General features: G+C 40.7%; 1 protein-coding gene across 10 annotated transcripts in view; it reads left to right on the top strand.

Annotated features, from left to right (window-relative positions):
- Positions 1-25,144, top strand: part of QRICH1 (glutamine rich 1) — a 52,095-nt gene that overhangs the window by 16,814 nt on the left and 10,137 nt on the right. For all 10 annotated transcript variants that reach the window (XM_049640401.1, XM_049640408.1, XM_049640403.1 and 7 more), the window contains 3 exons: positions 16,390-17,430; positions 23,612-23,789; positions 24,421-24,575. In XM_049640401.1, coding sequence (XP_049496358.1) covers positions 16,390-17,430; positions 23,612-23,789; positions 24,421-24,575 — 1,374 coding nt within the window. The remainder of the gene's footprint in view (positions 1-16,389; positions 17,431-23,611; positions 23,790-24,420; positions 24,576-25,144) is intronic.

Here is a 25,144-nt window from a genome sequence, read left to right as displayed (position 1 = left end):
AAGATAAGAAAAATCTTGTTACATAGTGATAATGCAGAGGAGGGAAAAAAAAGCAGATGGAGGTAACCAGGGTAGGCCCCAATGTGCTCTTGACATTTGAGTTAAGACCAAGGAGAGTTGGCAGATGAGCCACGTGATTATCTGAGGAAAGAGCATTCCAAATCCGAAAGCCCGAAGCCTGCTTATTTAAAAAATGGCAAAAAAGCTGGTGTAACTAGAATGCACTGAAAGAATGGATGAGGCTAGAGTGTATGTACTGAACAGACCTGCCTTTCTCAATTCACATGTGAAAAGGCTCTTTTGCCTCATAGTACAGTTGACTCATGAACAACATGGGGTTAGGGATGTTGATCCCTTGCACAGTTGAAAATCTTCTTATAATTTTTGACTCCCCCAAAACTTAATTGTTTACTGTGGACCCAGAAGCCTTACCGATAACCTTAGTAGTCAATTAATATGTATTTTGTATGGTGTATGTATTATATACTGTATTCTTAAAATAAGCTAGAGAAAGTGTTATAAAGAAAACCATAAGGAAGAAAAAATACATTTTCAGTACTATAGTGCATTTATTGAAAAAATCTTCATATAAGTGGACCCATGCTGTTCAAACCCAAGTTGTTCAAGGGTCAACTATATTGTGTCTCAACCTAATCCTTTTGATAATAAAAAATTATGTCAGGTGCCTGGGTGGTTCAGTCAGTTAAGTATCCAACTCTTGATTTCGGCTCAGGTCATGATCTCACAGTTGTGAGATTGAGCCTCACCGACAGGCTCCATGCTTGGCATTCTTACTTGGGATTCTCTCTCCCTCTCTGTCCCTGCTCCAACTCTCTCAAAATAAACAGTAAGAAAAATTAAAAATTAAGTATATATTAATGATATTTAAAACAATTTACTGTCTTGAGAGCTCAGGCTGTTTTCTAGATTGCTTTTTTTTTAATTATGGCAAAATTAGATTGCCTTTTAAAAAACATCTGTCATCACCTCAGAGTTGCCTTTATCCTCTGACTTAATCAATCTGTGCAACACATACCTTATTGTATGTATACAAAGTAATTACATCCTTAAAACAGTTTTAGTGAATTGGTGGGAGACAGAGGTACATGTTAATTAGAAGAGTAGCTATCTGAGTAAGTCTCACTGTGTTCCCTTACTACTAACACATTCACACTTCAGACTACCAAAAGTGTGGTTTTTCCCACATTTACCAATTCTCTGACACCAGCTGGCTGTCCTGTAATTCAGTCTGACGCTGTCTACTTGGAATTAGCATCAGGTCCCACAAGTTAAGGGATCAATTCCACAAGACTTCCCCCTCAGCTCAGACACCAATCACATGTCCCAGGTTACTGTACTTCTGATTGATCATCTATCAGTTGGGGTTCTCCCTACCCCTCCTCAGGTTTCATAATTTGTTAGAACAACTGACAGAACTCAGGGAAACATGTTTCCTGGAATATTATATAATAAATGATACAATAGAGGATACAAATGAACAGAATAAAGACATAGAGGGGCCTCTGTCCCTTTGGAGTTTGGGTGTACCACCCTCCTGGCATGTGAGTGTATTCATTGACACACAGTTCCCTGAACCCCATACTTTTGGGATTTTTGTGGAGCCTACAGCACATGGGTATGATCCATTAGTAAATCAATTTCTAGCCCCTCTTCTTTACAGAGTGGAGCATGGGCTGAAATACCAAGCTCTGTTTTTATTTATTTAAAAAAGTTTTTTGGGGGGCACCTGGGTGGCTCAGGTCAAGATCTCACGGTCTGTGACTTCAAGCCCTGCATCGGGCTCTGTGCTGACAAGCTCAGAGCCTGGAGCCTGTTTCAGATTCTGTGTCTCCCTCTCTCTCTGCCCCTCCCCAGCTATTGCTCTGTCTCTCTCTCTGTCAAAAATAAATAAACATAAAAAATAATTAAAAAAAAATTTTTTTTTCTTTAATGTTTTTATTTATTTTTGAGACAGAGGGAGACACAGAATCCAAAGCAGGCTCCAGGCTCTGAGCTGTCAGCACAGCTCTGAGCTGAAGTTGGACGCTTAACCGACTGAACCACCCAGGCGCCCCAACCGAGCTTTGTTTTTATTTTTTTTTATTTTTTATTTTTTTTAATGTTTTATTTATTTTTGAGAGAGAGACAGACCATGAGTGGGCGAGGGGCAGAGAGAGGGAGACACAGAATCGAAAGTAGGCTCCAGGCTTTGAGCTGTCAGCACAGAGCCCAACATGGGGCTAGAACCATGAACCGCGATACCATGACCTGAGCTGAAGTCTGCCACTTAACCAACTGAGCCACCCAAGCGCCCCTGAAGGTACCAAACTTTAATCATGGTTTGTTCTTACCAGTGACCAGCCTCCATCCAGGAGCCCTCTAAGAGTTGAATGCATGAATACATCATTAGAATACATGATGCTCCTGGCACTTTTATTATCACTTAGGAAATTAACGAAGGTTTTAGGAGCTCCAGCCAGGAATCAGAGAGACCAAAATATGTATTTCTTATTACATACCAGTACCCTACATCTATTTAAGTTAAGGAAGTACCTTCTGAAGGCAAAAACAAGAGCTCCCATGTAAGAGCCTTGACAGTGTGTACAATACTAGAAAAGACCCCAAGTTTCCTGTTCCTGGTAGGTTGGCCTGAGCTAGGTGACGGGGATTCATTTGGATCTTCCCTTTCAAGAGCCCTCTTGAGTTGGGTGCTTCCTAAAGCATCCACTTGAAGTTAAATGCATGTGCCAGAGAGAAGGCCTTCTGATGGTGAATCGCAGGTGTTGGGTTTCACTTAGCACCCATAGAATTGCTTGTTTCTTCTCTGCCCTTCTCAGTTCCTACAGGGCAGGAACTGAGGCTTCATACAAGTCTGGTTGGTCAAACTGGCCTCACAAGTGAAGGATACTCTGGGGAAAGAGACCTCTCATCACTTGCTTCTTCTGGTGCTAAAAGTCAAGATCTCAAGGCTTCAGTGGCTCAAAGTGCAACTCTTCCCCGTTTGTCATTTCAACGTTTGTCCCTCTTCCTCTTTTTCTTCTTGTTGCACATTTCCTCCATGCTGGATGGTCCCTAACCCCTCATCGTAGTGTGAGCTACTGAGAATGAGGAAAGTTAATTAAGAGCCAGACTTGACTCTGAGACAGAAGAATCTGGTCTGCCTCTGCTACTTTAGATGTGTGTCATCTTAGGCAAGTGATTTAACCACATAGAGTCCATTTCCTTATCTATATCATGAAAATAAAAAGAATTTATATTGTAGTTACTTTGAGGATTACATAAAATACTAGGTTATAAGCACGTTGGCACATAGTAATCCTCGATAAATAAATAATAGTTGCTTTTGTTTTCTTCTTCCACTTCTCATTAATGCCATTCCTACCTATGGCCCCCGTTGCCTTTTAGAGTTTTGAAAAGTATCCAAACATTTATAAATAAGGATTCCCACACTGTTGGTAATATGTCATTTTTATCCCTTTTTTCTTTTAATACATAAACTGTTACAAATGCAGTTCAAATCTCTGATACCCTTCTAAACAACCCCCTTTCCCAAGGTAAATACTGTTTTAAAGTTTTCAACTTGATGTGATATTTTCTGTATCCATCTGGGTATTGGTTTTTAGTTACAAATATCAGACAGCATTCCCCCTCATCCCCCTCATTTATTCAGAAAAAAATTGATTAAAGGATAGCTGTTAACTCAGGGAATTTATGGGAGGGCCAGAGAATGGGTCTTGGAGGCTGTGCATCCAGGAATAGGACTCAGGTCACATTGCAGGCCTGTTCTGGCAGAGACCTTCTGCCATACCCCTGGGCCCAGGTCCTTGCCCTACCACAGTCTCTCATTGGGATCTATGCCATCCTGCTCCATTTCTGCCATATTCCTCCACTCTTACCAGAAAATGGAGGTTGTGGTTCCTGCTGCCTCATGTTGTTCCCCTCTGAGTCCAAATTTCATACAGTGTGTCTAATTCGGGAAGCTTTGGTCATATGCCTGCATTCTAGCTGCAGAAGAGGATGTTGGGACAGTGATTCTGGCTTCTGCCTTGAGAGGCAGTGCTCATAATATGATGTGTTCTCCAAACATGGTTTTGCAGCCAAAAACAAGACTACCGTCAACTATTCTCTCACAGGCACTTTGTGGGCTGATTGGGATCCTGATTGAATTGGTGACCCATTTATTGCTGCCTTTTCTGCCCCTTCATATCCAGCCTTTTGCCCACAGTTAAATCTCTTCCCTACCACATTTCTAAGTTCATTTATATCATAAGAGTTTGGCAGGAGCACCTGGGTGGCCCAGTTGGTTAAGTGTCCGACTTCGGCTTGGGTCCTGATCTCACAGTTTGTGAGTTCAAGCCCCGCATCAGCCTCTGTGCTGACAGCTCAGAGCCTGGAGCCTGCCTCGGATTCTGTGTCTCCCTCTCTCTGCTCCTCCCCTGCTCATACTCTGTCTCTGTCTCTCTCCCTCTCTCTCAAAAATATTAAAAACTTTAAAACATTAAAAAACATTTAAAAAAACAGAGTTTAGCAAATGTTTAATACTTGGATAAAGACTACTAGTTTTCAGAAGAGTGCTATTTGAACAGTGAAATTCTATCAAGGTCCCTAAAGTTTTGCTAGACTAGTTGTTAAAAGGTTTGGTCCTAGGTGTATGATTCCTCACCTAGTCTGGTCTTCTGCCAGCACACTGAGCACTGTCCTTAACCATCCCTCCTCAGTAAGACTCAGAAAATGAAATGGAATGTGAGCCACATACGTTGTTGTAAGTTTTCTAGTAGCCTCTCTCTCTCTTTTTTTTTTTTTTTAAAGTAATCCCTACACCCAGTGTGGGGTTTGAACTCGTAACCCTGAGATCAAGAGTAGCATGGTCTTCTGACTGCCAGGCACCCCTAGTAGCCTCTTTTCTAAAGGGAATACAAGAGGTGAAATTGATTTTTTTTAATCACATTTTACTTAGTCTAATATAGTTTTTCAACATGTGATCAGTATAATATTACTGATAAACTGTTTTGCCCTTCTTTGATACAAATCCTTGAAATCTGGTTGTTTTGTACTTGTAGCACCTTATTTGTAGCACATCATAGTTTGAATATCTCAAGTGATTGGCAACTACATGTAACTAATGGGTATTGGACCGGTGGAGCTTCAGAGAAATGTAAGAGAAGAATTATTCTTTCTTGTGGAAATAAATTTTAAAATTATTCATGAGGGGACACCTGGGGGGCTCAGTCAGTTAAGCGACGGGCTCTGTGCTGCCAATCTGCTGACAGTGCAGAGCCTCCTTGGGTTTGTCTTCCTCTCTTCTCTGCCCCTTCCCTGCTTGCTCTCTCAAAAATAAGTAAACTTAAAAAAAAAAGTTTAAAATCGTTTATAAGGTGGAATTTGGAAATTGACCTGACACACTCACTGAGTTTATTCTCCTTGAAATATTTTTTTAATGTTTATTTTTTAGAGAGCAAGAGCATGCGCATGTGAGTGGGGTAGGGGCAAAGGCGGGGGGTGGGTGGGCAGAGGACCTGAAGTGTGCTCTGTGCTGACAGCAGAGAGCCCCAGGTGGGGCTGGAACTCATGAACTGCAAGATCATGACCTGAGCTGAAGTTGGATGCTTAACTGACCGAGCTACACAGGTGCCCCAGTTTATTCTTTTTTTTTTTCTTTTCTAAAGTATTTATTTTGAGAGAGAGAGCAAGCATGAGTGGGGGAGGAGCAGACAGAGAGGAAGAGAGAGAGAATCCTAAATATGTTCTGTGCTGTCAGCACAGAGCCTGATGCAGGGCTTGAACTCACAAACCGTGAGATCATGACCTGACCTGAAACCAAGACATGGACACTCAACCAATTTAGCCACCCAGGACCCCGATTCTCCTTTAAATGAAATCTTGGTTTTACATTTTAGCCGGAAAGAAAACAAAAAAATCAAGAAATGGTATTAGATGTTTGTTTGTTTAGTTTCAGTGATTGGAAGAAAAGATTCCTAATTGAGGTAATACATGCGTTACTTCATGGTTTCTCATTGTTTCTTAGTTGGAGTACTTAGTCTTAATGTTGGGTTGAGCTCTGGATTACTTAGGTTCTGAACACTGAGGAAAAGGAAGATTAACCATCTACAAACTAATAACATTGACAAATGAGGTCCAATAAAATTTCTAGACTAGTGGTTATCAAACTTCAGGGTGCATTAGAATCACCTGAAAAGTTTCTTAAAATGGAAATGGCTGTTTCCCCCACCCCTCCCAACCCCTGAATTCTGCTTGAGTGTAGGACTGGAGTCAGTTCTGAGAATTTGCACTTTCCCCCCAATTTTATTGAGATATATTTGACATATAGCACTATATAAGTTTAAGTCTACAGCTTAATGATTTGACTTAAATATATCATGAAATAAGTTTAGTTAACATCCATCATCTGATATAGATGAAAAGATAAATTTTTTTCTTTGTGATGAGAACTCTTAGGATTTACTCTACTAACTTTCCTCTGTATCATACAGCATTGTTAGCTACAGTCATCCATCCAATTGTTTATTATATCCCTAGCATATCTTATAACTTGGAGTTTGTACCTTTTGACCACATTCATCCTGTTCTTCCTCCTTTGCCCACTCACTGCTTTTGGTAACCACAAATCTGATCTCTTTTTTTTCCCCCATGGGTTTGTTCCTTTTTTGTTTGGATTTTGAGATTGTGTAGTATTTGCCTTTCTCTGACTTATTTCACTTAGCATAAAGCCCTAGAAAGTCCATCTATGTTGTCACAAATGGCAGAATTTCCTCCTTTCTTATGGCTGAGTAAAATCCCATTTTTTATATATTCCATAACTTTTTCATACATCTGTTCAGACACTTCATTCATTTTCATGTCTTTGTTTATTGTAAATAATGCTCTAAACATGGGAGTGCAGATATCTCTTTGGCATAATGTTTTCATTTCCAGAGAATTTTCATTTCTAACAAATTTCCAGGTTGATGTTGAATGTGCTGCTCTGCAGACCACATTTAGACATACTTTCTGAAGAACTTAATTGATAGTATACTCAATGAAATAAAGAATTTAAGAAAAGTCATGAAAATAAAAGAAATGGTAGAACCAACTCAGAATTGAGATCTGATTGCAGTGTGGTAGCCATACAGAAGAGCCAGAAAGCAGTCTGTCCAGGTTGAAATAGAAAGTCAGAATGCTCAAGAAGAAAGTAGTAGTGCGGTACATATTATGTGGTCAAGAGCTCAGAAGTATAGTTATTTTACGTGTCTCTTCTGATCAACTGGAAAAAAAAAAAAGGCAATTAGAAACTCTGGAGAAGGTAGGGAGCCAAATGAGAAGGTTGAATAATTAAAAAAAAAATTTTATGTTTATTTATTTTTGAGAGAGAGAGAGAAAGAGAGAAGGAACATGAGAGGGGGAGGGCCAGAAAGAGGATCTGAAGCAGACTCCATACTGACACCAGAGAGCCCAATGTGGGGCTTAATTTACACACCTTGAGTTCGTGACCTGAGCAGAGGATGGATGCTTAACCAACTGAGCCACCTAGGTGCCCCAATAAGGTTGAATAATTTAAATGTGAAGGGAACTAAAATATGGTGTGATTCATGAGAGATTGAGAGGTGAGAAACAGTGGTTTTTGAAACAATAAAACCAAATTCATGCCCCTAGTAATGTCCCCCCTCTCCTATTTGATATGTAACTTTTCTAGGATATGCTAGGCTTAGAGATGATAGTTTTCCTTTTTGTACCTCTTGAGAATCATCTTAAATCTAGGCTTAAGTTTAAAAATGCCTTTTTATTATATATATATTTTTTTCTGTAGTTATCTGTAATTTTTTCGAGACAATTGATCTAAATATAATCTTGAAAATTATAGCTAAACCTGTTAAGAAACATAGAGCAACTAGTGAATCACAATACCAACTTCTGAATGTCTTCCTTAGGTTTTTTTTCTTTTTCTCCTCCTCCTTCACTTCAGTTCTGTTTCCTCTTCTTTGAGTAAAATTTCATTTTTTTTTTATTAAAAAAATAAAGTTATGTTTTTATATGAATAAAAATTGGAAGGGAGGTAATAAAAATAACATTTAATTCTTATTGACCTTTGATAGTTATGATTGAAGGTTATAAACAAAATGTAGGATTTCTTACTCAATATGTTGACATTGGTAAAGAAATGTCACAAAGTGCTATAACTCTTAGCTCTTACTCCTCTAATTTTAAATTCTAGCTACTTTGTATCTAAAATGGCATCAGATTACTTGCGCTGGTTTATTCTGGAGTGAGGAGTAGATCCTCCCCCACCCCAGTTCTGATTCCATAGTATTTCCATAGTAATTGTGATAACTTGTTTCTGATTCTGTTGGAAGTTTGAATGTTGATAAATGGTTTCTTAAAAAAATCCATTAAAAGAGGTACAGTAAAATTATGAAGCATATGAGCTATAATTTAGTGATAACCAGATTAAAAATTTTTCATTTTTAAGGAGGTAATAACAATTATAAAGTGTACTATGTAATTAACTCTATAGTAGTGGGGTTTTTTTGTTTGTTTTTGAGAGAGAGGGTGCAAGTGAGTGAGAGGCAGAGAGAATCAGAAGCAGGGCTCACCCACCAAAGTGGGCTCGAGCTCACCCGATGTGAGACTCGAACTCACAAACCATGAGATCATGACTTGAGTGAAAGTCAGATGCTTAACATCTGAATCATGCTGGCGCCCTTATAGTAGTTTTTTTTTGTTTTTGTTTTTTAATGTTCATTTTTGAAAGAGCACTAGCAGGGAGGGGCAGGGGGGAAACACAGAATCTGAAGCAGGCTCCAGGCTCTGAGCTGTCCACACAGCCCAACAATAGGGCTCAAACCCACAAACTGTGAGATCATGACCTGAGCTGAAGTCAGACACTTAACCCACTGAGCCTCCCAGGCACCCCTGTAGTAGTGGTTCTTAAAGGGTGGTTCAAGATTGGTCATCCCCAGTACCCTTGCAGGACTTCTTAAAATCAAAGCTGTTTTTATTAGAATACTGAGATGTTACCTGCCTTTTTCATTCTCATTTTCTTATGAATATACAGTGGAGTTTTTTAGATGGCCACACGTGATGTATACACAACAGATGGAATGCAGAAGCAAATAGAATCCAGCTGTCTTCAATTAAGTCAGCCATTAAAGAAAGTTGCAAAAAATGTAAAAAATGCAACTCTTAAAAAAAATTTTTTTGGCAAATAACGTGCATACTTCAAAGATACTGCAAATTCAGTTTTAAACTACTGCAATAGAGTGAATATCGCAATAAAGTGAGTCAAATGACTTGGTTTCTCAGTGCATATAGAAGTTGTTCAGACTAAACTGTAGTCTGTTAAGTATGTAACAGCATTATGTCTTAAAAAAAAGAGTGTACATATCTTAATTTAAAAATACTTTATTGCTGGGGCACCTGAATGGCTCAGTCAGTTAAGCATCCAACTCTTGGTTTCGACTCAGCTCGTGATCTCATGGTCTGAGTTTGAGCCCTGCGTCGGGCTCTGTGCTGACAGCTAGGAGCCTGGAGCCTGCTTTGGATTCTGTGTCTCCCTCTCTCTCTGCCCCTCCCCTGCTCATGCTCTGTCTCTCTCTCTGTCAAAAATAATAAACATTTTTTTAAAAAAATTTAAGAACTGTTGAATGACCACATGCATTGTCAGTGAGCAGTAATATTTTGAAAAGAACCTTTTTTTTGTGAGCAGTAGGTCTCAACACTGGGCTTAGAATTATTCAGTAAGCCACGTTAAACAGATGTGCTATCATCCAGGCTTTGTTTTTCAATTTTTTTTTTTTCAACGTTTTTTATTTATTTTTGGGACAGAGAGAGACAGAGCATGAACGGGGGAGGGGCAGAGAGAGAGGGAGACACAGAATCGGAAACAGGCTCCAGGCTCCGAGCCATCAGCCCAGAGCCTGACGCGGGGCTCGAACTCACGGACCGCGAGATCGTGACCTGGCTGAAGTCGGACGCTTAACCGACTGTGCCACCCAGGCGCCCCCAGGCTTTGTTTTTCTATGTATAGAGTACAAACAAAGTAAACTTAGCATAAATCCTAAGGGCCTTAGCCCTAGGACCTTTGGAATAATAAGTGAACTTCAGTTTCACCATAAAGTTACCCAGCTGCATAAGCCCCTAACACAATGTCAGCCTATTCTTTGAGGCTTTGAAGCCAGGCATTGATTTCTCCTCTGCAGCTATGAAAGTCCTAGATGGCATCTTCAAATATAAGACTGTTTTATCTACATTGAAAATCTGTTGTTTCGTATAGCCACTTTCATTAATTACCTTAACTAAATCTTCTGTATAATTTGCTGTAGCTTCTACATCAGCACTTGCTGTTTCACCTTACACTTTTACATTATGGAGACAGCTTAAACCTCATGAGCCAACCTCCGCTAGCTTCAGACTTTTCTTCTGCAGGTTCCTCCCCTCTCTCTCAGCCTTTGTAGAATTGAGAATTGGGGTCTTGCTCTGAATTAGTCTTTGGCTGACTTAAACTTTCTCCTTTTAGCAATAAAGTTGGTGTTCTCATCATTCATGTGTTCACTGGAGTAACACTTAACTTCCTTCAAGAAGTTTTCCTTTGCATTCACAGCTTCACTAACTGTTTGGCACAAGAGACCTAGCTTTTGGCCTGCCTTGGCTTTTGATATACCTTTCTCACTAAGTTTAGTCATTTCTAGCTTTTGGAAATGACTCTTATTTTCACTTAAACACTTAGAAGCTGTTGTTTTTAATTGGCCTAATTTCAATATTATTTTGTCTCTGGAAATAAGGAGGCCTGTTGGTGGAGCTGTTAGAACATGCACATTTATCAATTAAGTTTGCCGTGGTCTTATATGGGCAAGGTTCATTGGTCCCCAGTTATAACAAGTAACTTAGTAACATCAAAGATCTCAACAGATCACTATAAAAAATATAATGATAAAAGGGGCACCTGGGTGGCTCAGTTGGTTAAGCATCCAACTCTTGATTTCAGTCTGGGTCATGATCTCATAGTTTGAGTTCAAACCCCAGGTCAGGGCTTCGATTCTTTCCCTCTCTCTCTGCCCCTTCCCTGCTGGCGCTCTCTCTCTCTCAAATAAATAAACATTAAAAAAATAAAAACCTATATTGTGTGTGGGGAGCACAATAAACCTAGGTATGCCTTTTCATAGGCATGTGTTATTTATGTTAACAAGATTGGTTTGTATGATATCCTAGTTTTTTTTTTTTTAGTTTTTTTTTTTTTTTAAATGAGATTTGCCACATCAAGGGACTTTTTTTTTTTTTTTTAAGGTTTACTTATTAATTTTTGAGAGAGAGAGTGAGCCAGAGAGAGACAGAATTCCAGGCAGGCTCCGCACTGTCAGCACAGAGCCTGATGTGGCACTCAAACCCATGAACCACAAGATCATGACCTCAGCCAAAACCAAGAGCCAGATGCTTAAGCACCTAAGCCACCCAGGTGCCCTAATTTTAATTTCTAATACAGTAAATATCAACATCTATATCCATGTAATCAAAAGCTAGTGGGGGTCCTCAATAATTTTTTGAGAGGATCCCAGGACCAAAAAAGCTTCTATAGTAATTGGTTTCATAGTTTCCTTTATGTCCTTGATGTAAAGCACTGGTTCTAAACATGGGCCTTCCATCAGTCAACTGGAAAACTTGTTAAGATAGATTGCTAGGCTTGTTCCCCAGAGTTTCTGATTCAGTAGTTCTGAGGTGGGACCTGAGAATTTGTATTTCTAAAAGTGCCTGGGTACTGATGCTGTTGGCCTGGAAGCTATATTTTGAGACTCACTGGTGTAAAGAAATAATGCTTATCAGACTCTTGATTTCACGGTTGTGGGATCAAGCCCCACATTGGGCTCCATGCTGATAGCATGGAGCCTGCTTGGGATTCTAACTCTGCCTCTCCTCTGCTCACACCCTGTCTCTCGAAACAAAGTCTACAAAGAAGAAATAATGCTTATAAGGAAGGAAACCTCCTTTTTGAGCACCTACTGTATATTGGTAAATATTATTTTATGCTCATTACAACTCTAGGGAGTTAGGTGTTCTCCCCCTTTATATTACATCTAAGGGGAATCACAGCTAGGAAAGTATACCAGCAATTCAAGTTCAAGTCTGACTTCAAGGTCTATTATGCCCTTTACATAATCTCCTTGCTTATCTTTTTAATTAGTAATGGCTTTACTGAGATCTAATTCTCATATAATTCACCTATTGAAAGTATATAATTCAGGGGCGCCTGGGTGGCTCAGTCAGTTGACCTTCCGACTTTGGCTCAGGTCATGATCTCATGGTTTGTGAGTTCGAGCCCCGCGTCAGGCTCTGTGCTGACAGCTCAGAGCCTGGGGCCTGCCTCAGATTGTGTGTCCCCCTCTCTCTCCGCCCCACCCCTGCTTGTGCTCTGTCTCTCTCTTTCAAAAATGAATAAACATAAAAATAATTAATTTAAAAAAATAAAGTATATAATTCAGCAGTTTTTAAATCTACCCACAGAGTTCTGCAACCAATTTTAGACCATTTTTATCAACCCAAAAAAGAAACCCTGTACCCATTACCCCTTTATATTTTCCCCAATCCTGTGCTCTTAGACAATCATTAGTCTTTGTGACTGACTTCCCTTAACATAATTTTTTTTTAATGTTTATTTGAGAGAGAGCAGGGGAAGGGCAGAGAGAGAGGGGGGTTGGGGAATCCCAAGCAGGCTTCACACTGTCAGCACAGAGCCTTACTCGGGTCTTGATTTCATGAACCATGAGATCATGACCTGAGCCAAAATCAAGAGTCGAATGCCTAACTGAGCCACCCAGGTGCCGCTAGCATAGTGTTTTCACTAGGTTTATCTAAGTTGTACCAAAGTTTCATTCATTCCTTTTTGTTGCTAAATAATACTCTGTTCTATGGAAATACCAAATATATTTTTAACTGATCAATTTATGAACATTTGGGTTGTTTCTGCTTTTTAGCTATTAGGAATAAGGCTACTATAAACTTTGTATCTACATTTTTATGTGGACATAGTTTTCATTCCTCTTAGGTATATACCTAGGAGTGGAATTGCTGGGTCCTGTGGGTTTTTCATGTTTGTCATAGGTATGTTTAACTTTTTGAGAAACTGCTAGACTGTTTTCCAAAGCAGCTGTACCAATTTTACACTCCTCCTGGCAGTATATGAGGATTCCAATTTTTTTACATCCCTGTCAACCCTTGTTATTGTCAGTCTTTTTTTTTTTTTTAATTTTTTTTTTTCAACGTTTTTAATTTATTTTTGGGACAGAGAGAGACAGAGCATGCAGGCTCCAGGCTCCGAGCCATCAGCCCAGAGCCTGACGCGGGGCTCGAACTCACGGACCGCGAGATCGTGACCTGGCTGAAGTTGGACGCTTAACCGACTGCGCCACCCAGGCGCCCCAGTCTTTTTTTTTTTTTTTTTGAATCAAGTATTTATTGAGAATAAAAACTATGTATTATTTTCTTTTTTTATTATTTTTTAATTTTATCTTTTATTTTTTAAAATTTACGTCCAAATTAGCATATAGTGCAACAATGATTGCAGGAGTAGATTCCTTAGTGCCCCTTACCCATTTAGCCCATTCCCCCTCCCACAACCCTTCCCATAACCCTCAGTTTGTTCTCCATATTTATGAGTCTCTTCTGTTTTGTCCCCCTCCCTGTGTTTATATTATTTTTGTTTCCCTTCCCTTATGTTCATCTGTTTTGTCTCTTAAAGTCCTCATATGAGTGAAGTCATATGATTTTTGTCTTTCTCTGACTAATTTCACTCAGCACAATACCCTCCAGTTCTATCCACGTAGTTGCAAATGGCAAGATTTCATTCTTTTTGATTGCTGAGTAATACTCCATTGTATATATATACCACATCTTCTTTATCCATTCATCCATCGATGGCCATTTGGGCTCTTTTCATACTTTGGCTGTTGTTGATTGTGCTGCTATAAACATGAGGGTGCATGTGTCCCTTCAACACAGCACACCTGTATCCCTTGGATAAAAACCTAGTAGTGCAATTGCTGGGTCGTAGGGTAGTTCTGTTTTTAGTTTTTTGAGGAACCTCCATACTGTTTTCCAGAGTGGCTGCGCCAGCTTGCATTCCCACCAACAATGCAAAAGAGATCCTCTTTCTCCGCATCCTCGCCAACATCTGTTGTTGCCTGAGCTGTTAATGTTAGCCATTCTGACAGGTGTAAGGTGGTATCTCATTGTGGTTTTGATTTGTATTTCCCTGATGATGAATGATGTTGAGCATTTTTTCATGTGCCATTTCCATGGCCATCTGGAGGTCTTCTTTGGAGAAGTGTCTGTTCATGTTTTTTGCCCATTTCTTCACTGGATTATTTGTTTTTTAGGTGTTGAGTTTGAGAAGTTCTTTATGGATTTTAGATACTAACCCTTTATCTGATATGTCATTTGCAAATATCTTCTCCCATTCTGTCAGTTGCCTTTTAGTTTTGCTGATTGTTTCCTAAGCTGTGCAGAAGCTTTTTATTTTGATGAGGTCCCAGTAGTTCGGTCTTTTTTTAATTATAGCCATCTTAATGGCTTTCAAGTGGCATCTTATTGTGGTTCTGATTTGCATTTCCTTATAACTAATGATGTTGAGCAACTTTTCATTGGCTTATTGTCCATTTGCATTTCTCTGGAGAAATGTTTGTTCAGATCCTTTTTAATTTTTTTGTGTATGAAATAATTAAGAGATGCAGCTTCATTGTTTTCATATGGATAGCCAGTTGTCCTAGAACCATGCTTGATTATCTTTGTGATGTGTCTCCTTCTTTAAAAAAAAATTTTTTTTTAACGTTTTATTTATTTTTGAGACAGGGAGGGACAGAGCATGAACAGGGGAGGGTCAGAGAGAGGGGGAGACACAGAATCTGAAACAGGCTCCAAGCTCTGAGCTTTCAGCACAGAGCCCAACGCGGGGCTTGAACTCAAGAACTGCAAGATCATGACCTGAGCCGAAGTCTGCCGCTTAACCAACTGAGCCACCCAGGCACCCCGATGTGTCTACTTCTTTTATTAGATAGATAAAATCTCTCATCTGCCTTCCTTTCTACCTTCCTACCAGTGTTTAGAGTTTAGATATGTGTGTCTGAAGGAAATATCTTTTTCTTTCTTTCTTTTTTTTTTTTTTTTAACCACAGGCTATACAAGGCATCCTTTCATGCTGCTTTGTATGCTGAGGTAACAGCAATAAGAAATGAACTGCATTATCATCAGAAATCAGAAGGAGGATATAGTAACCTTCTTAGATTAAATTGTCAGGAATATTGTGGGTTTGTTTAATGTTTCTTTTTTAAAGATATCTTACTTAACGGGTGCCGGTTGGCTCAGCCGCTTAAGCGTCCAACTTAGGCTCAGGTCATGATCTCGCAGTTCGTGAGTTCAAACTCTGCATCAGGCTCTATGCAGACAGCTCAGAGCCTGGAGCCTACTTCGGATTCTGTGTCTCCCTCTCTCTCTGCCCCTTCACCACTTGTACTTTCTCTCTCTCTCTCTCTCTCTCTCTCTCTCTCTCTCTCTCTTTCTCAGAAGTAAATAAACATTAAAAAAAAAGATATCTTAAGAAATTATTTATCAGTGCCTACATTTTAATAGCAATATTGGGAGATCTCTCCAAATTCAAGAGTTTTGTCTCTACTGTGTTTTCCACTAGTCTGTGGTGGGAGTAGTTTTGATCCTGGGTTGAGAATTGCATGCCTGTAAAATGTACTTGTCTTGCTGACCCTTTAGAACATTGGTCCCCACCAGACTGTTTTTTTAGTATATATTTTTTTGTTGTTTACTTATTTTTGAGAGAGTGCTAGTGAGGGAAGGGCAGAGAGAGAAGGAGACACAGAATCCGAAGCAGGCTCCAGGCTCTGAGCTGTCAGCAAAGACTCCAATCCAGGGCTTGAATCCATGAACCACGAGGTCATGATCTGAGCCAAAGCCTGATGCTTAACTGACTGAGCCACCCAGGTGCCCCTGTCCCCACACTTTTTATTACTCACCCCATGGATAAACTGTTTTTGATCATACACCAAAATATATTTTTATAAACTATCTACTTGTACTATACCAATATGCAAAAACAAAGGGGTGGGGTCACACCTTAAAACAATAATTAAAACATAAGCAGAAGTTCTGATATTTTCTTCAGAGATCCAAGTTGATAGTCTTGCTTGCTCTGGTAGCTAATTGTTGCTCTGAATGCTGTGTGATGCTGGAGAATTATGCACATGGTTTTGGGGGTTATGGTCTCCAAAGAAGCCTTGGGTCTTCCAAAGAAGCCCCTTCTCCTCACATTACCTAGGGCCTCTCCCTGAGATCTCTTCCTTTTGGGGCTGAATTCTTAATGTTGCCTGGTTCACTCACTGGTGAATCTTGTCGCTGCAGGTACAGGTGCAGGTACAGCAGTCTCCGCAGCAGGTCTCGGCTCAGCAGCTCTCCCCGCAGCTCACCGTTCACCAGCCTGCTGAGCAGCCCATCCAGGTCCAGGTGCAGATCCAAGGCCAAGCACCACAGCCGGCAGCCCCCTCCATCCAGACCCCGTCTCTGCAGAGCCCCAGCCCTTCGCAGCTGCAGGCAGCCCAGATCCAGGTGCAGCACGTGCAGGCGGCCCAGCAGATCCAGGCTGCAGAGATCCCAGAGGAGCACATCCCACATCAGCAGATCCAGGCTCAGCTGGTGGCCGGCCAGTCTCTTGCTGGGGGTCAGCAGATCCAAATCCAGACCGTGGGTGCCCTTTCCCCACCACCGTCTCAGCAGGGCTCACCCCGGGAAGGGGAGCGACGGGTTGGCACAGCCAGTGTCCTCCAGCCAGTGAAGAAACGCAAAGTGGACATGCCCATCACTGTGTCCTATGCCATCTCAGGGCAGCCGGTGGCTACTGTGCTGGCCATTCCACAGGGCCAGCAGCAGAGTTATGTGTCTTTGAGGCCAGACTTACTGACAGTAGACAGTGCCCACCTGTATAGTGCCACTGGGACCATTACTAGCCCTACAGGAGAAACCTGGACCATCCCTGTTTACTCTGCCCAGCCCCGTGGGGATCCTCAACAGCAGAGCATTACCCACATTGCCATTCCCCAGGAAGCCTACAATGCAGTTCACGTCAGTGGCTCACCCACGGCCCTGGCAGCTGTAAAGCTGGAGGATGACAAGGAGAAGATGGTGGGCACCACGTCTGTAGTGAAAAACTCACATGAAGAGGTAGTGCAGACCCTTGCAAACTCTCTCTTTCCAGCACAGTTCATGAATGGCAACATCCACATTCCAGTGGCTGTGCAGGCTGTGGCAGGCACATACCAGAATACAGCTCAGACTGTCCATATATGGGACCCCCAGCAGCAGCCACAACAACAAACCCCCCAGGAACAGACACCACCGCCACCACCGCAGCAGCAGCAGCAGCAGCAGCTCCAGGTTACTTGTTCAGTAAGTGAGACTTCTCTGTAGGGCAGCCTGCTCCCCTGGGGCCCAGGGCAACACAGAACTTTCCTGGTAACCTCCAGCACCTCTGGCTTGTTTACTGCAACGATGTTGGTCTTGCAGTAATATATAATATTTATATTTTGGTTGAGGTTGGGGAGGGGGAATAGAAGCAGCAGATGAAGCTATGCAATGAGCAGGAGTTCTGTCCTGGTAACTGGAGGTAGATGAAAGGATCAATAACTGCTTTGGGGGGGTAGATGCTTCAGGTGCTTCTTTATAATCTCTTAAGAGTAAAGTTCAAGGTAAAGACTAACGAGACACACCAAGTGTTAATCTGCATTTAATAAGCTACTTTCTGCATTACAAACGAATGGATCTAGACTTTCATCCACTAGATGAAAACTAGTTTTCACTAGACTGTATGCACTAGACTGTAAACTCATCACAGCAGAGAGGCTGTGAAATTATTCCTTTTTAGTTATCATCTGTGGACACAATGTAGGTGAATTAGATGATCAAAAACACTTTCCAGAGGGCCTGTTAAAAGTGATAACCTTTGGGAGTGTCAGATGAGCCACCACTGCAATGTGATTTCCCAAAGGTATTTAACAATAGTCAAGCTTTCGTTAATTTTCTGTTATGGAAACTATATTGAAAAAAAATTTTAACTTTTATTTTGAAATAATTTTAGACTTACAGAAAAGTTACAATAATAGAACCCTGTTGAAATTTCAACTTTAAAATTGCTTGATTCTTTTATGTTTTCTAATTGTTAAATTTTTTTAAGGATACCACGGAGGTATGGATAAATTTATTCCTTAAGACTGTTAGTAAACTTTAGGGACTCTCGTCTCATGGGACTGCTGAAGGCACTGTGTCTCAGGGACTCCTGGGAATGTATGCAAGGGAGCTGGAACAAACAGCGCCCATACTCAGAAACTCAGGCCATATGTAATTGGTTAAGCAAAGGCTGACCAAGTGGTTTCATAGATAATATATTAACTTAGGTGACTTTGCTAAGGACCTATTAAATATCCAGCTGTCAGGCCTAGAAGTTGAGCAAGACAGAGTCATTGCTTCAGGTAGCTTCCAGTCCAGTTTTGGAGTAAGAATGTATGATTTCTATTTTTTGAATATAAGGCAGCATAATCAAGTGTGCTGTGTGCTCAACACACAAAAATAAACTTGGTATTCAGAAACTATCCTAGGTTAAAAAGTCAGCAGAGGCATCTTTGTGGAAAAAAGTGGTATTTGATCTCTAGTTTATAGGATCAACTGACCAGAGTGAAGCAGCATGAATACAGAACCAGGGATGGACAGAAGGGACATGGCCTAGTGCAACATGAGAGGGGAACTGTGGGAGAGGAGTTGGCATGGGAGGCAAAGGATTTATCTTCCCAAAGTGAAGAGTTGAGTTTGATCTGATCTTTGGTAGGAAATTTTTCCAGAATCCTAAAAGTTGTGATAACAAGAAGAGTCAAGTACAGATGTGTAGAATTAATTGCACGTAGAAGAGACCAGCGTGGAGTATTGTGATGTAGCTCTGCACTCAGCTATTGCTCACCAGGATGGAGGACATCAGGGCTCTCAGCTTTCTTGGGCCTCATGGTCCAGTTCACAAGTCAATCCTCTTTAATTTAAAAGTCCTCTTTTAATTTGTACTTCTGGACCCTGTATCGGAAGATCTTTTCTGGAGTTCATTTTAGTAGGCCTGTATTCTTCAGGGGCAATGTTTCCTTTGGGATAGTCTTAACAGGAATGTATATCAGGTATTACCGGAAAAGGAAAAATTGAGAAGAATACCCATCATGCAGGAAAGATGAGTTCATCCATTTATACCACAAACATCCCTCTGCCTTCCTTATTAGGCTTAGTGCTATGTGCTGGGGAACAAATATGAATAGAGAGTCTCTGCCCTTGGAGTACTCACAGCCCGTGGGAAGATAATTGTGATGTGAGTTGAACCCTAAGGAGAGCTGATGACAAAGTGTTGTGGTCCTTCACCTGCCATACCCTTTATGTAAGTTCTCTTATCACCCACTTTAAAATGAGATTTATGGTGAAACTGCCCTCCCTTGAGCTCATATGCACCTCCATCTATTGCCCTGGTACTCCACTGTGCTTTATTCCCAGAGTTCTCAAAAGCATTATCTGCGCAAGCCGACTCTGCCTTCTAAAAGGTTTTCTCTTCAGTTTGTGAGTCTGCTCTTGTTAAGGTTATTAGTGACCTCTTTTTGGCCAGATTTAAGAGGCATGTCTGTTTTTATCTCACAGCAACATATTAAACAACAGATCATACCTGTCTTCCTGGAATTCTCTTCTGGTGTGGTTTTTCCTCCTACCCCTACTGGTTCTTTTTCCTTCTCAGAAGAGTTTGCTGGTGGCTCTGTCTAAACCATACATGTAGATGTTCCTCAGAGCTCAGTACTGGCCTTCTTTTCTCCCTAAGGGATTTCTGTCCATGGCCATGGTTTTCAGCACCCTCTAGATGGCTGGTGCCATGAAGAGGATAGTCACTGACACTGTCTGCCAGGCACTATTTCAGTGTTAACACATATTAACTCATTTAATTCTCACATCAACTTCATGAGGTGTGTACCACTATTTTACAGAGGACGAAACTGAGACACAGATTAAACCAGTAAGACCAGAGCCAGGATTAGTATTTAGCAGAGTTGGGCTTTAGCCCTGGAAAGACTGGCTCTGGAGCCCAGAGCCTGTGCTGCATTGACGCAGATCTTTATCTCTAGACCATGCCTTTCCTCTTAGAACCTTTCGCACACATCCAGCAGCCTATTTTTCATTTCCTTGGATTTACTGAGGATATTTCAGCTTTTCATTAGCATCACCTCTACCACTGTCAAAACTTCTCCTCTGGGCACCTGGCTGGCTCAGTCAGTAGAGCATGCAACTCTTGATCTTGGGGTTGAGTTTGAGCCCCACATTGGGTATAGAGTTTACTTAAAAATAGATAGATAGATAGATACATACATACATACATACATACATGCATACATACATGCATACATACATATATACATACATACATGTACTGGTAAAAAAAAAAAACAACTTTCCCTCTCAGAAAGTGGTACCATCCTCCACCCATTTGTTTAAACCAGAAACCCAAGAATCATCCTTGAGTCTCCTTTCCCTTACTCTCACAGCCAGTTTCTCAAGAAGCCACTTTGGTTCTGCCACCACACTTTTCAGAATTTCTTAAATTCTCTCCACTGTCACCATCCTGGTCCAGGCCACCAGTACCTTTGCTCTTCAATCCATTCTCCATAAATCAGCAAGAATAATTTTCTTAAAATGTAAGATTGTGTCACTTCTCAGCTTAAAACTCTCCAAGGACTCCATTATAAATAGGAAAACTCTACACCACAGTATATAAGGCCCCACTTACATCAGTAGTTTTCATCCTGGTTGGGATCACTACCACCCCTACCCACTGACATTTAGACAGATATAGAAGAAGTTTACTGTCAAGATGCTTGGGAATGTTACATTAGTGGGTGAAGGGCACCTGTCTAAAAACCAGAAGGAAAGTACTGCCCCACATGCCCTGGCCCCCACCTACTTACCTGTTCAGACTCCTACTAGATTTTGCAGCTTGGGTAGATGGTGTTGCTGTTGAACAAGGTAGGGAGGGAACTCTGAGGAGAATAGTTTTGGATGGGGAAGATGCTGAGTTCTCTCTGTAGATACTAGTTTGAGGTGGTTGGTTGTAAGATGTTCACTTGGAAACATATAGTACCCCCTGGGTATATTAAGGGGATGTTTAGCTTGGAGGTGCATAGTTAGCAATCATTTCCACAAACATGGAAATCCAAACTGGAAAAGTGGTTAAGACTCACCAAGGAGATTGGTAGTTGAACTGGGAAGCGTGTCTACAGTGGAGTTCCTGGGTTGACAAACATTTAACAACCTTGCACTGATACTGTTTTATCTCCTTGTTTAATTGAGCAGAGATAGGAAGGAGAGTTTTTATTTTTATTCATTGACAAGCAGATTAATGTGTCGTATATAAATTATTTTGCCTTCAGTTTGAATAATTTGACATTGCTTAGCCCTTTGGGTAGGCCCTGGCATGATGAATGGCTCAAAGGAATTTGTTTAGAATATAGACAAGTGAGTGAGACTCAAGAATCTATGCTTGGTATCTATGATGCTATCTATCCTGCCCAAAATGAGGATTGTGATTGAGGCTCATGGACATTTCTCTGCCCCTTTGTGTGCATGGCTTGGCTGTTAGACCATTGAGGATGGGATGGGATGACTTCCTTTGGAGGCAGGAAGGTAGAGTAGTGCCTCTTGTCTTCAAAAATGTCCTTAGGAAATAGAGCAGTATTATTGAGAAGGAATATGGTGGGGAGAAAACCAACCTTATATATAGCTAGAGAAGCCATATAGATCCTTCAGTGTTAACTCTCTCATCTTACAGTTGCAGGGGAGAGAACATAACTTGTTTGTTGTACTTTCCTTTTTCTTTTAAAAGGGATGATTTTCACCCATGACTGGATATGAGAATCACCTGGGAGCTTTTAAAAGTACTGGTGGCAGACCCCCCCCCCCCCCAGACCAATTAAATCATAATCTGCAAGGATAAGGCCCAGTCATGGGTATTTTCTAAAAGCAGCCCAGAAGTTTTTAAAGTGCGCCCAAAAGTTTAATGGTCACTACTCTGGACACTTGGTATTCAAAGTGTGTTCTGCAAACCAGCTCCCTCACTTGGGAACTTGTTAGAAATGCAGAATCTCAGGTCCCACCTGAGACCTTTCAAATCAGAATCTGCACTTTAATAAAATCCTTAAGTGATTTGTTTGCACTTTATAGTTTGACAAGCTGTGCTTTGGGCCAGTAGTTCTGAGAAATGACTGAACTTTAGAATGGCCTTTTTATGTGAGAAGGTTTTTGAAAGACTAATCTGTTTAAAAAGATTCTGGGGCCTCAAGGCTTGTATGCCTTGTCAACTGGTGCAGACCTATGGAAAAGCAGTTCGAGTGCCTTTACATTGGATTGGTTTTGGCAACGCAGCACTGGTTGCTTCTGGTAGGATCATTGGCTGTGCAAAAGCAGGTAGTGTCCCGTCACTGGCTGCTGGTCTTCATTTCAGTAGTTTTGCAGGCCTGGGTGCTTATCATCTGTCTCAGGATCCAGGGAACATTTGGGTTTTCCTAGCCACCTCTGGAACCTTAGCTGACATTATGGGAATGAGATTCTGCCACTCTGGAAAACGTCTGTGGGCTTAATTGCAGGTCATTTTGCTGATGGTTGCCAAACTTGGAATTAGTGTGTTGAATAGACCCCAGAAGTATCCCCAGAAGTAGTAGTCATGACCCAGCTTGGACTCATGAAGAACTTAAAAACTTCCACCATTTTTAGCGTATTAAGAGAAGCAAGTGCAACATTTTCACATATTGTGACATTTTACTTAAAAAACAAAACAAAACAAAAAATGACATTGAACTTTCCAGAAGAAGAAATCCTTCATTATCATTACAGCCTTAAAAAGGTGGGTGGTATGTAACCCAAGAGCTTCTTATTACAGTTTAATTCTTGTGTATTGATGTTCTCTTTTCTTTATCTATTGGTAAAATCTCAAGAGGTAAAATGTTAGGTATCAATCTACTCCTGAAATCATTGTTGCACTATTGCTAACTAACTTGGATATAAATTTAAAAAATAAATAAATTTAAATAAATAATAAAAAATTTTAAAATGTTAAGTATCAACATTGGGGACCCCAAAACCTCATGTCCTACTCAGAACAGTGTGAAAAAAATCTCTTAGGAGCTTTAGGGTTTCTGTTGTTTGGCTCATCTTACAGCACAGATCTTCTTTGAAATTATGTTAAATGAAATATCAATGAAAACAAAGGTTACTGTAAATTTAAAAAAAAAAGATTCTGGGTGGAGCCCAGATACTGGTTTTTGTAATTCAGAGATTCAAAAGTCCAGCCAGGGCTGAGAGGCACTGCAGTAGCCTTAGCTGTCCCTGGGGTAAGGAGTAGAACTCCACAAAATTTTTTGGAAGTAGGACAAGTAGAAGAAAGTTGTTTTTCGTTTTTTTTTTGTTGTTTTTAATTTAAAAAAACCACAGGTAACATTTTTTTAACAGTATTGTGGAAGGGCCTGATGGAAAACAATATTGACACATTTTGATGGTTTCTCTCTCATAGGCTCAGACTGTCCAGGTTGCTGAAGTTGAACCACAGTCACAGCCACAGCCTTCCCCAGAACTTCTGCTTCCAAATTCTCTGAAACCAGAAGAAGGGCTTGAAGTATGGAAAAACTGGGCCCAGACCAAGAATGCTGAGTTAGAGAAGGATGCTCAGAACAGACTGGCACCCATTGGGAGTGAGTGTTTGTGAAGGAGAGAGGAGGGTGGACTCTCTAAAATGCAGTGGTATGAAAGCAGCTGGAGGACAAAATGGCAGAAAAGTGGTGTCCCTTGGCTCTGGGGGTTAGGGATCACCATCTGAAATAGTATGCTAAATTCAAGACCAGCAACAAGCTGGTAATGAGAGGATTTATGGTGTTTGCCCAAGACCAGACATTTTTGTACACATGGATTTCTGGAGTCAACCTAGCAGATCTGGGCAGAGTAAATTCTGGAAGGAGATAGGACCAGTGAGTGTGCTCAAGGGCCTTCTTCCTTAGCAATATGTTCGTATTCTTCCTCTTAAAGTGTGGATTTTGGGGGGTTTTGTTTTTGCTTTCATGTCTTGGCCCTAATAACTTTGAGGGTATGTGTGGTGGGGAGGATTGTGGGAAGGAAAGCCTTGGTGTAAACAGGGCATACAGGATTACTATCTTAGTGGGCCAATTCTGACCTTAGATACAGGTGACCATTTCCGTCCTAGCACCCTGATGATCAGTGTCTTCTCTGAGCCCTCCTTCTGGGGATCTGAGCAACCTGTGAAGAGATTACTGTTATCAAGATCCCCTCCCATTCACCTTTGGGGGTTACCTTTGGCTTGTGTTGCAGGGCGCCAACTGCTTCGATTCCAGGAAGATCTCATCTCTTCTGCTGTTGCTGAGTTGAATTATGGGCTCTGTCTAATGACAAGAGAAGCTCGAAATGGAGAAGGTGAACCCTATGATCCAGATGTGCTCTACTATATTTTCCTGTGTATTCAAAAGGTAGGAAACAGCTTCGCAGGAACATGTTTGAGCTGTTCCCATTGGGTATTTGCTGGTTACTCAAATTAGTAAAATGATAAGCAAGTGATTATAGGGAAGTTTTCTTTCAACTATATAATAAGTTTTTAAATGTACATCTTTTAAAATTGCAAAAGACCTAACATGTTCACTTCAAAAAAATAAAATAGACATCATATATAATTCTGTCATCTAGAGAAATTTTTGTTAAAATGTTTGGTATATTAAAACTTTTTAATCACAAAGGATTTGTATATAACACTTCATTAAAAGTAAACACATGGTTTGCATAAAAGTAATTTATCCAAAATAAAATCTGGTGCTAACATTCAGCCCATTTTCTCATTGTTCCCTGCATTAACACAGAATAATTATTCGAGAGTCTAGCTAGAATATACAGCTGTAGTTGGGCTTTCAGGACATCTAACGTGAAACGTAACGGAAACTTGTCTTAGAACTGGCAGTTTAAGAGAACAAAGGCGGATTTCTTAGTGTGTGAATGCTCTTGTGGAGAAACCCACAGTATGATGAAAGCACTTGCTGGTTGGGAC

Source organism: Panthera uncia, chromosome A2 (genome assembly GCF_023721935.1).
Source record: "Panthera uncia isolate 11264 chromosome A2, Puncia_PCG_1.0, whole genome shotgun sequence".
NCBI classification, from domain to species: Eukaryota; Metazoa; Chordata; class Mammalia; order Carnivora; family Felidae; genus Panthera; species Panthera uncia.
The sequence above is the reverse complement of the archived record's forward strand: the minus strand, read 5'-3'. Positions and strand labels throughout refer to the sequence as shown.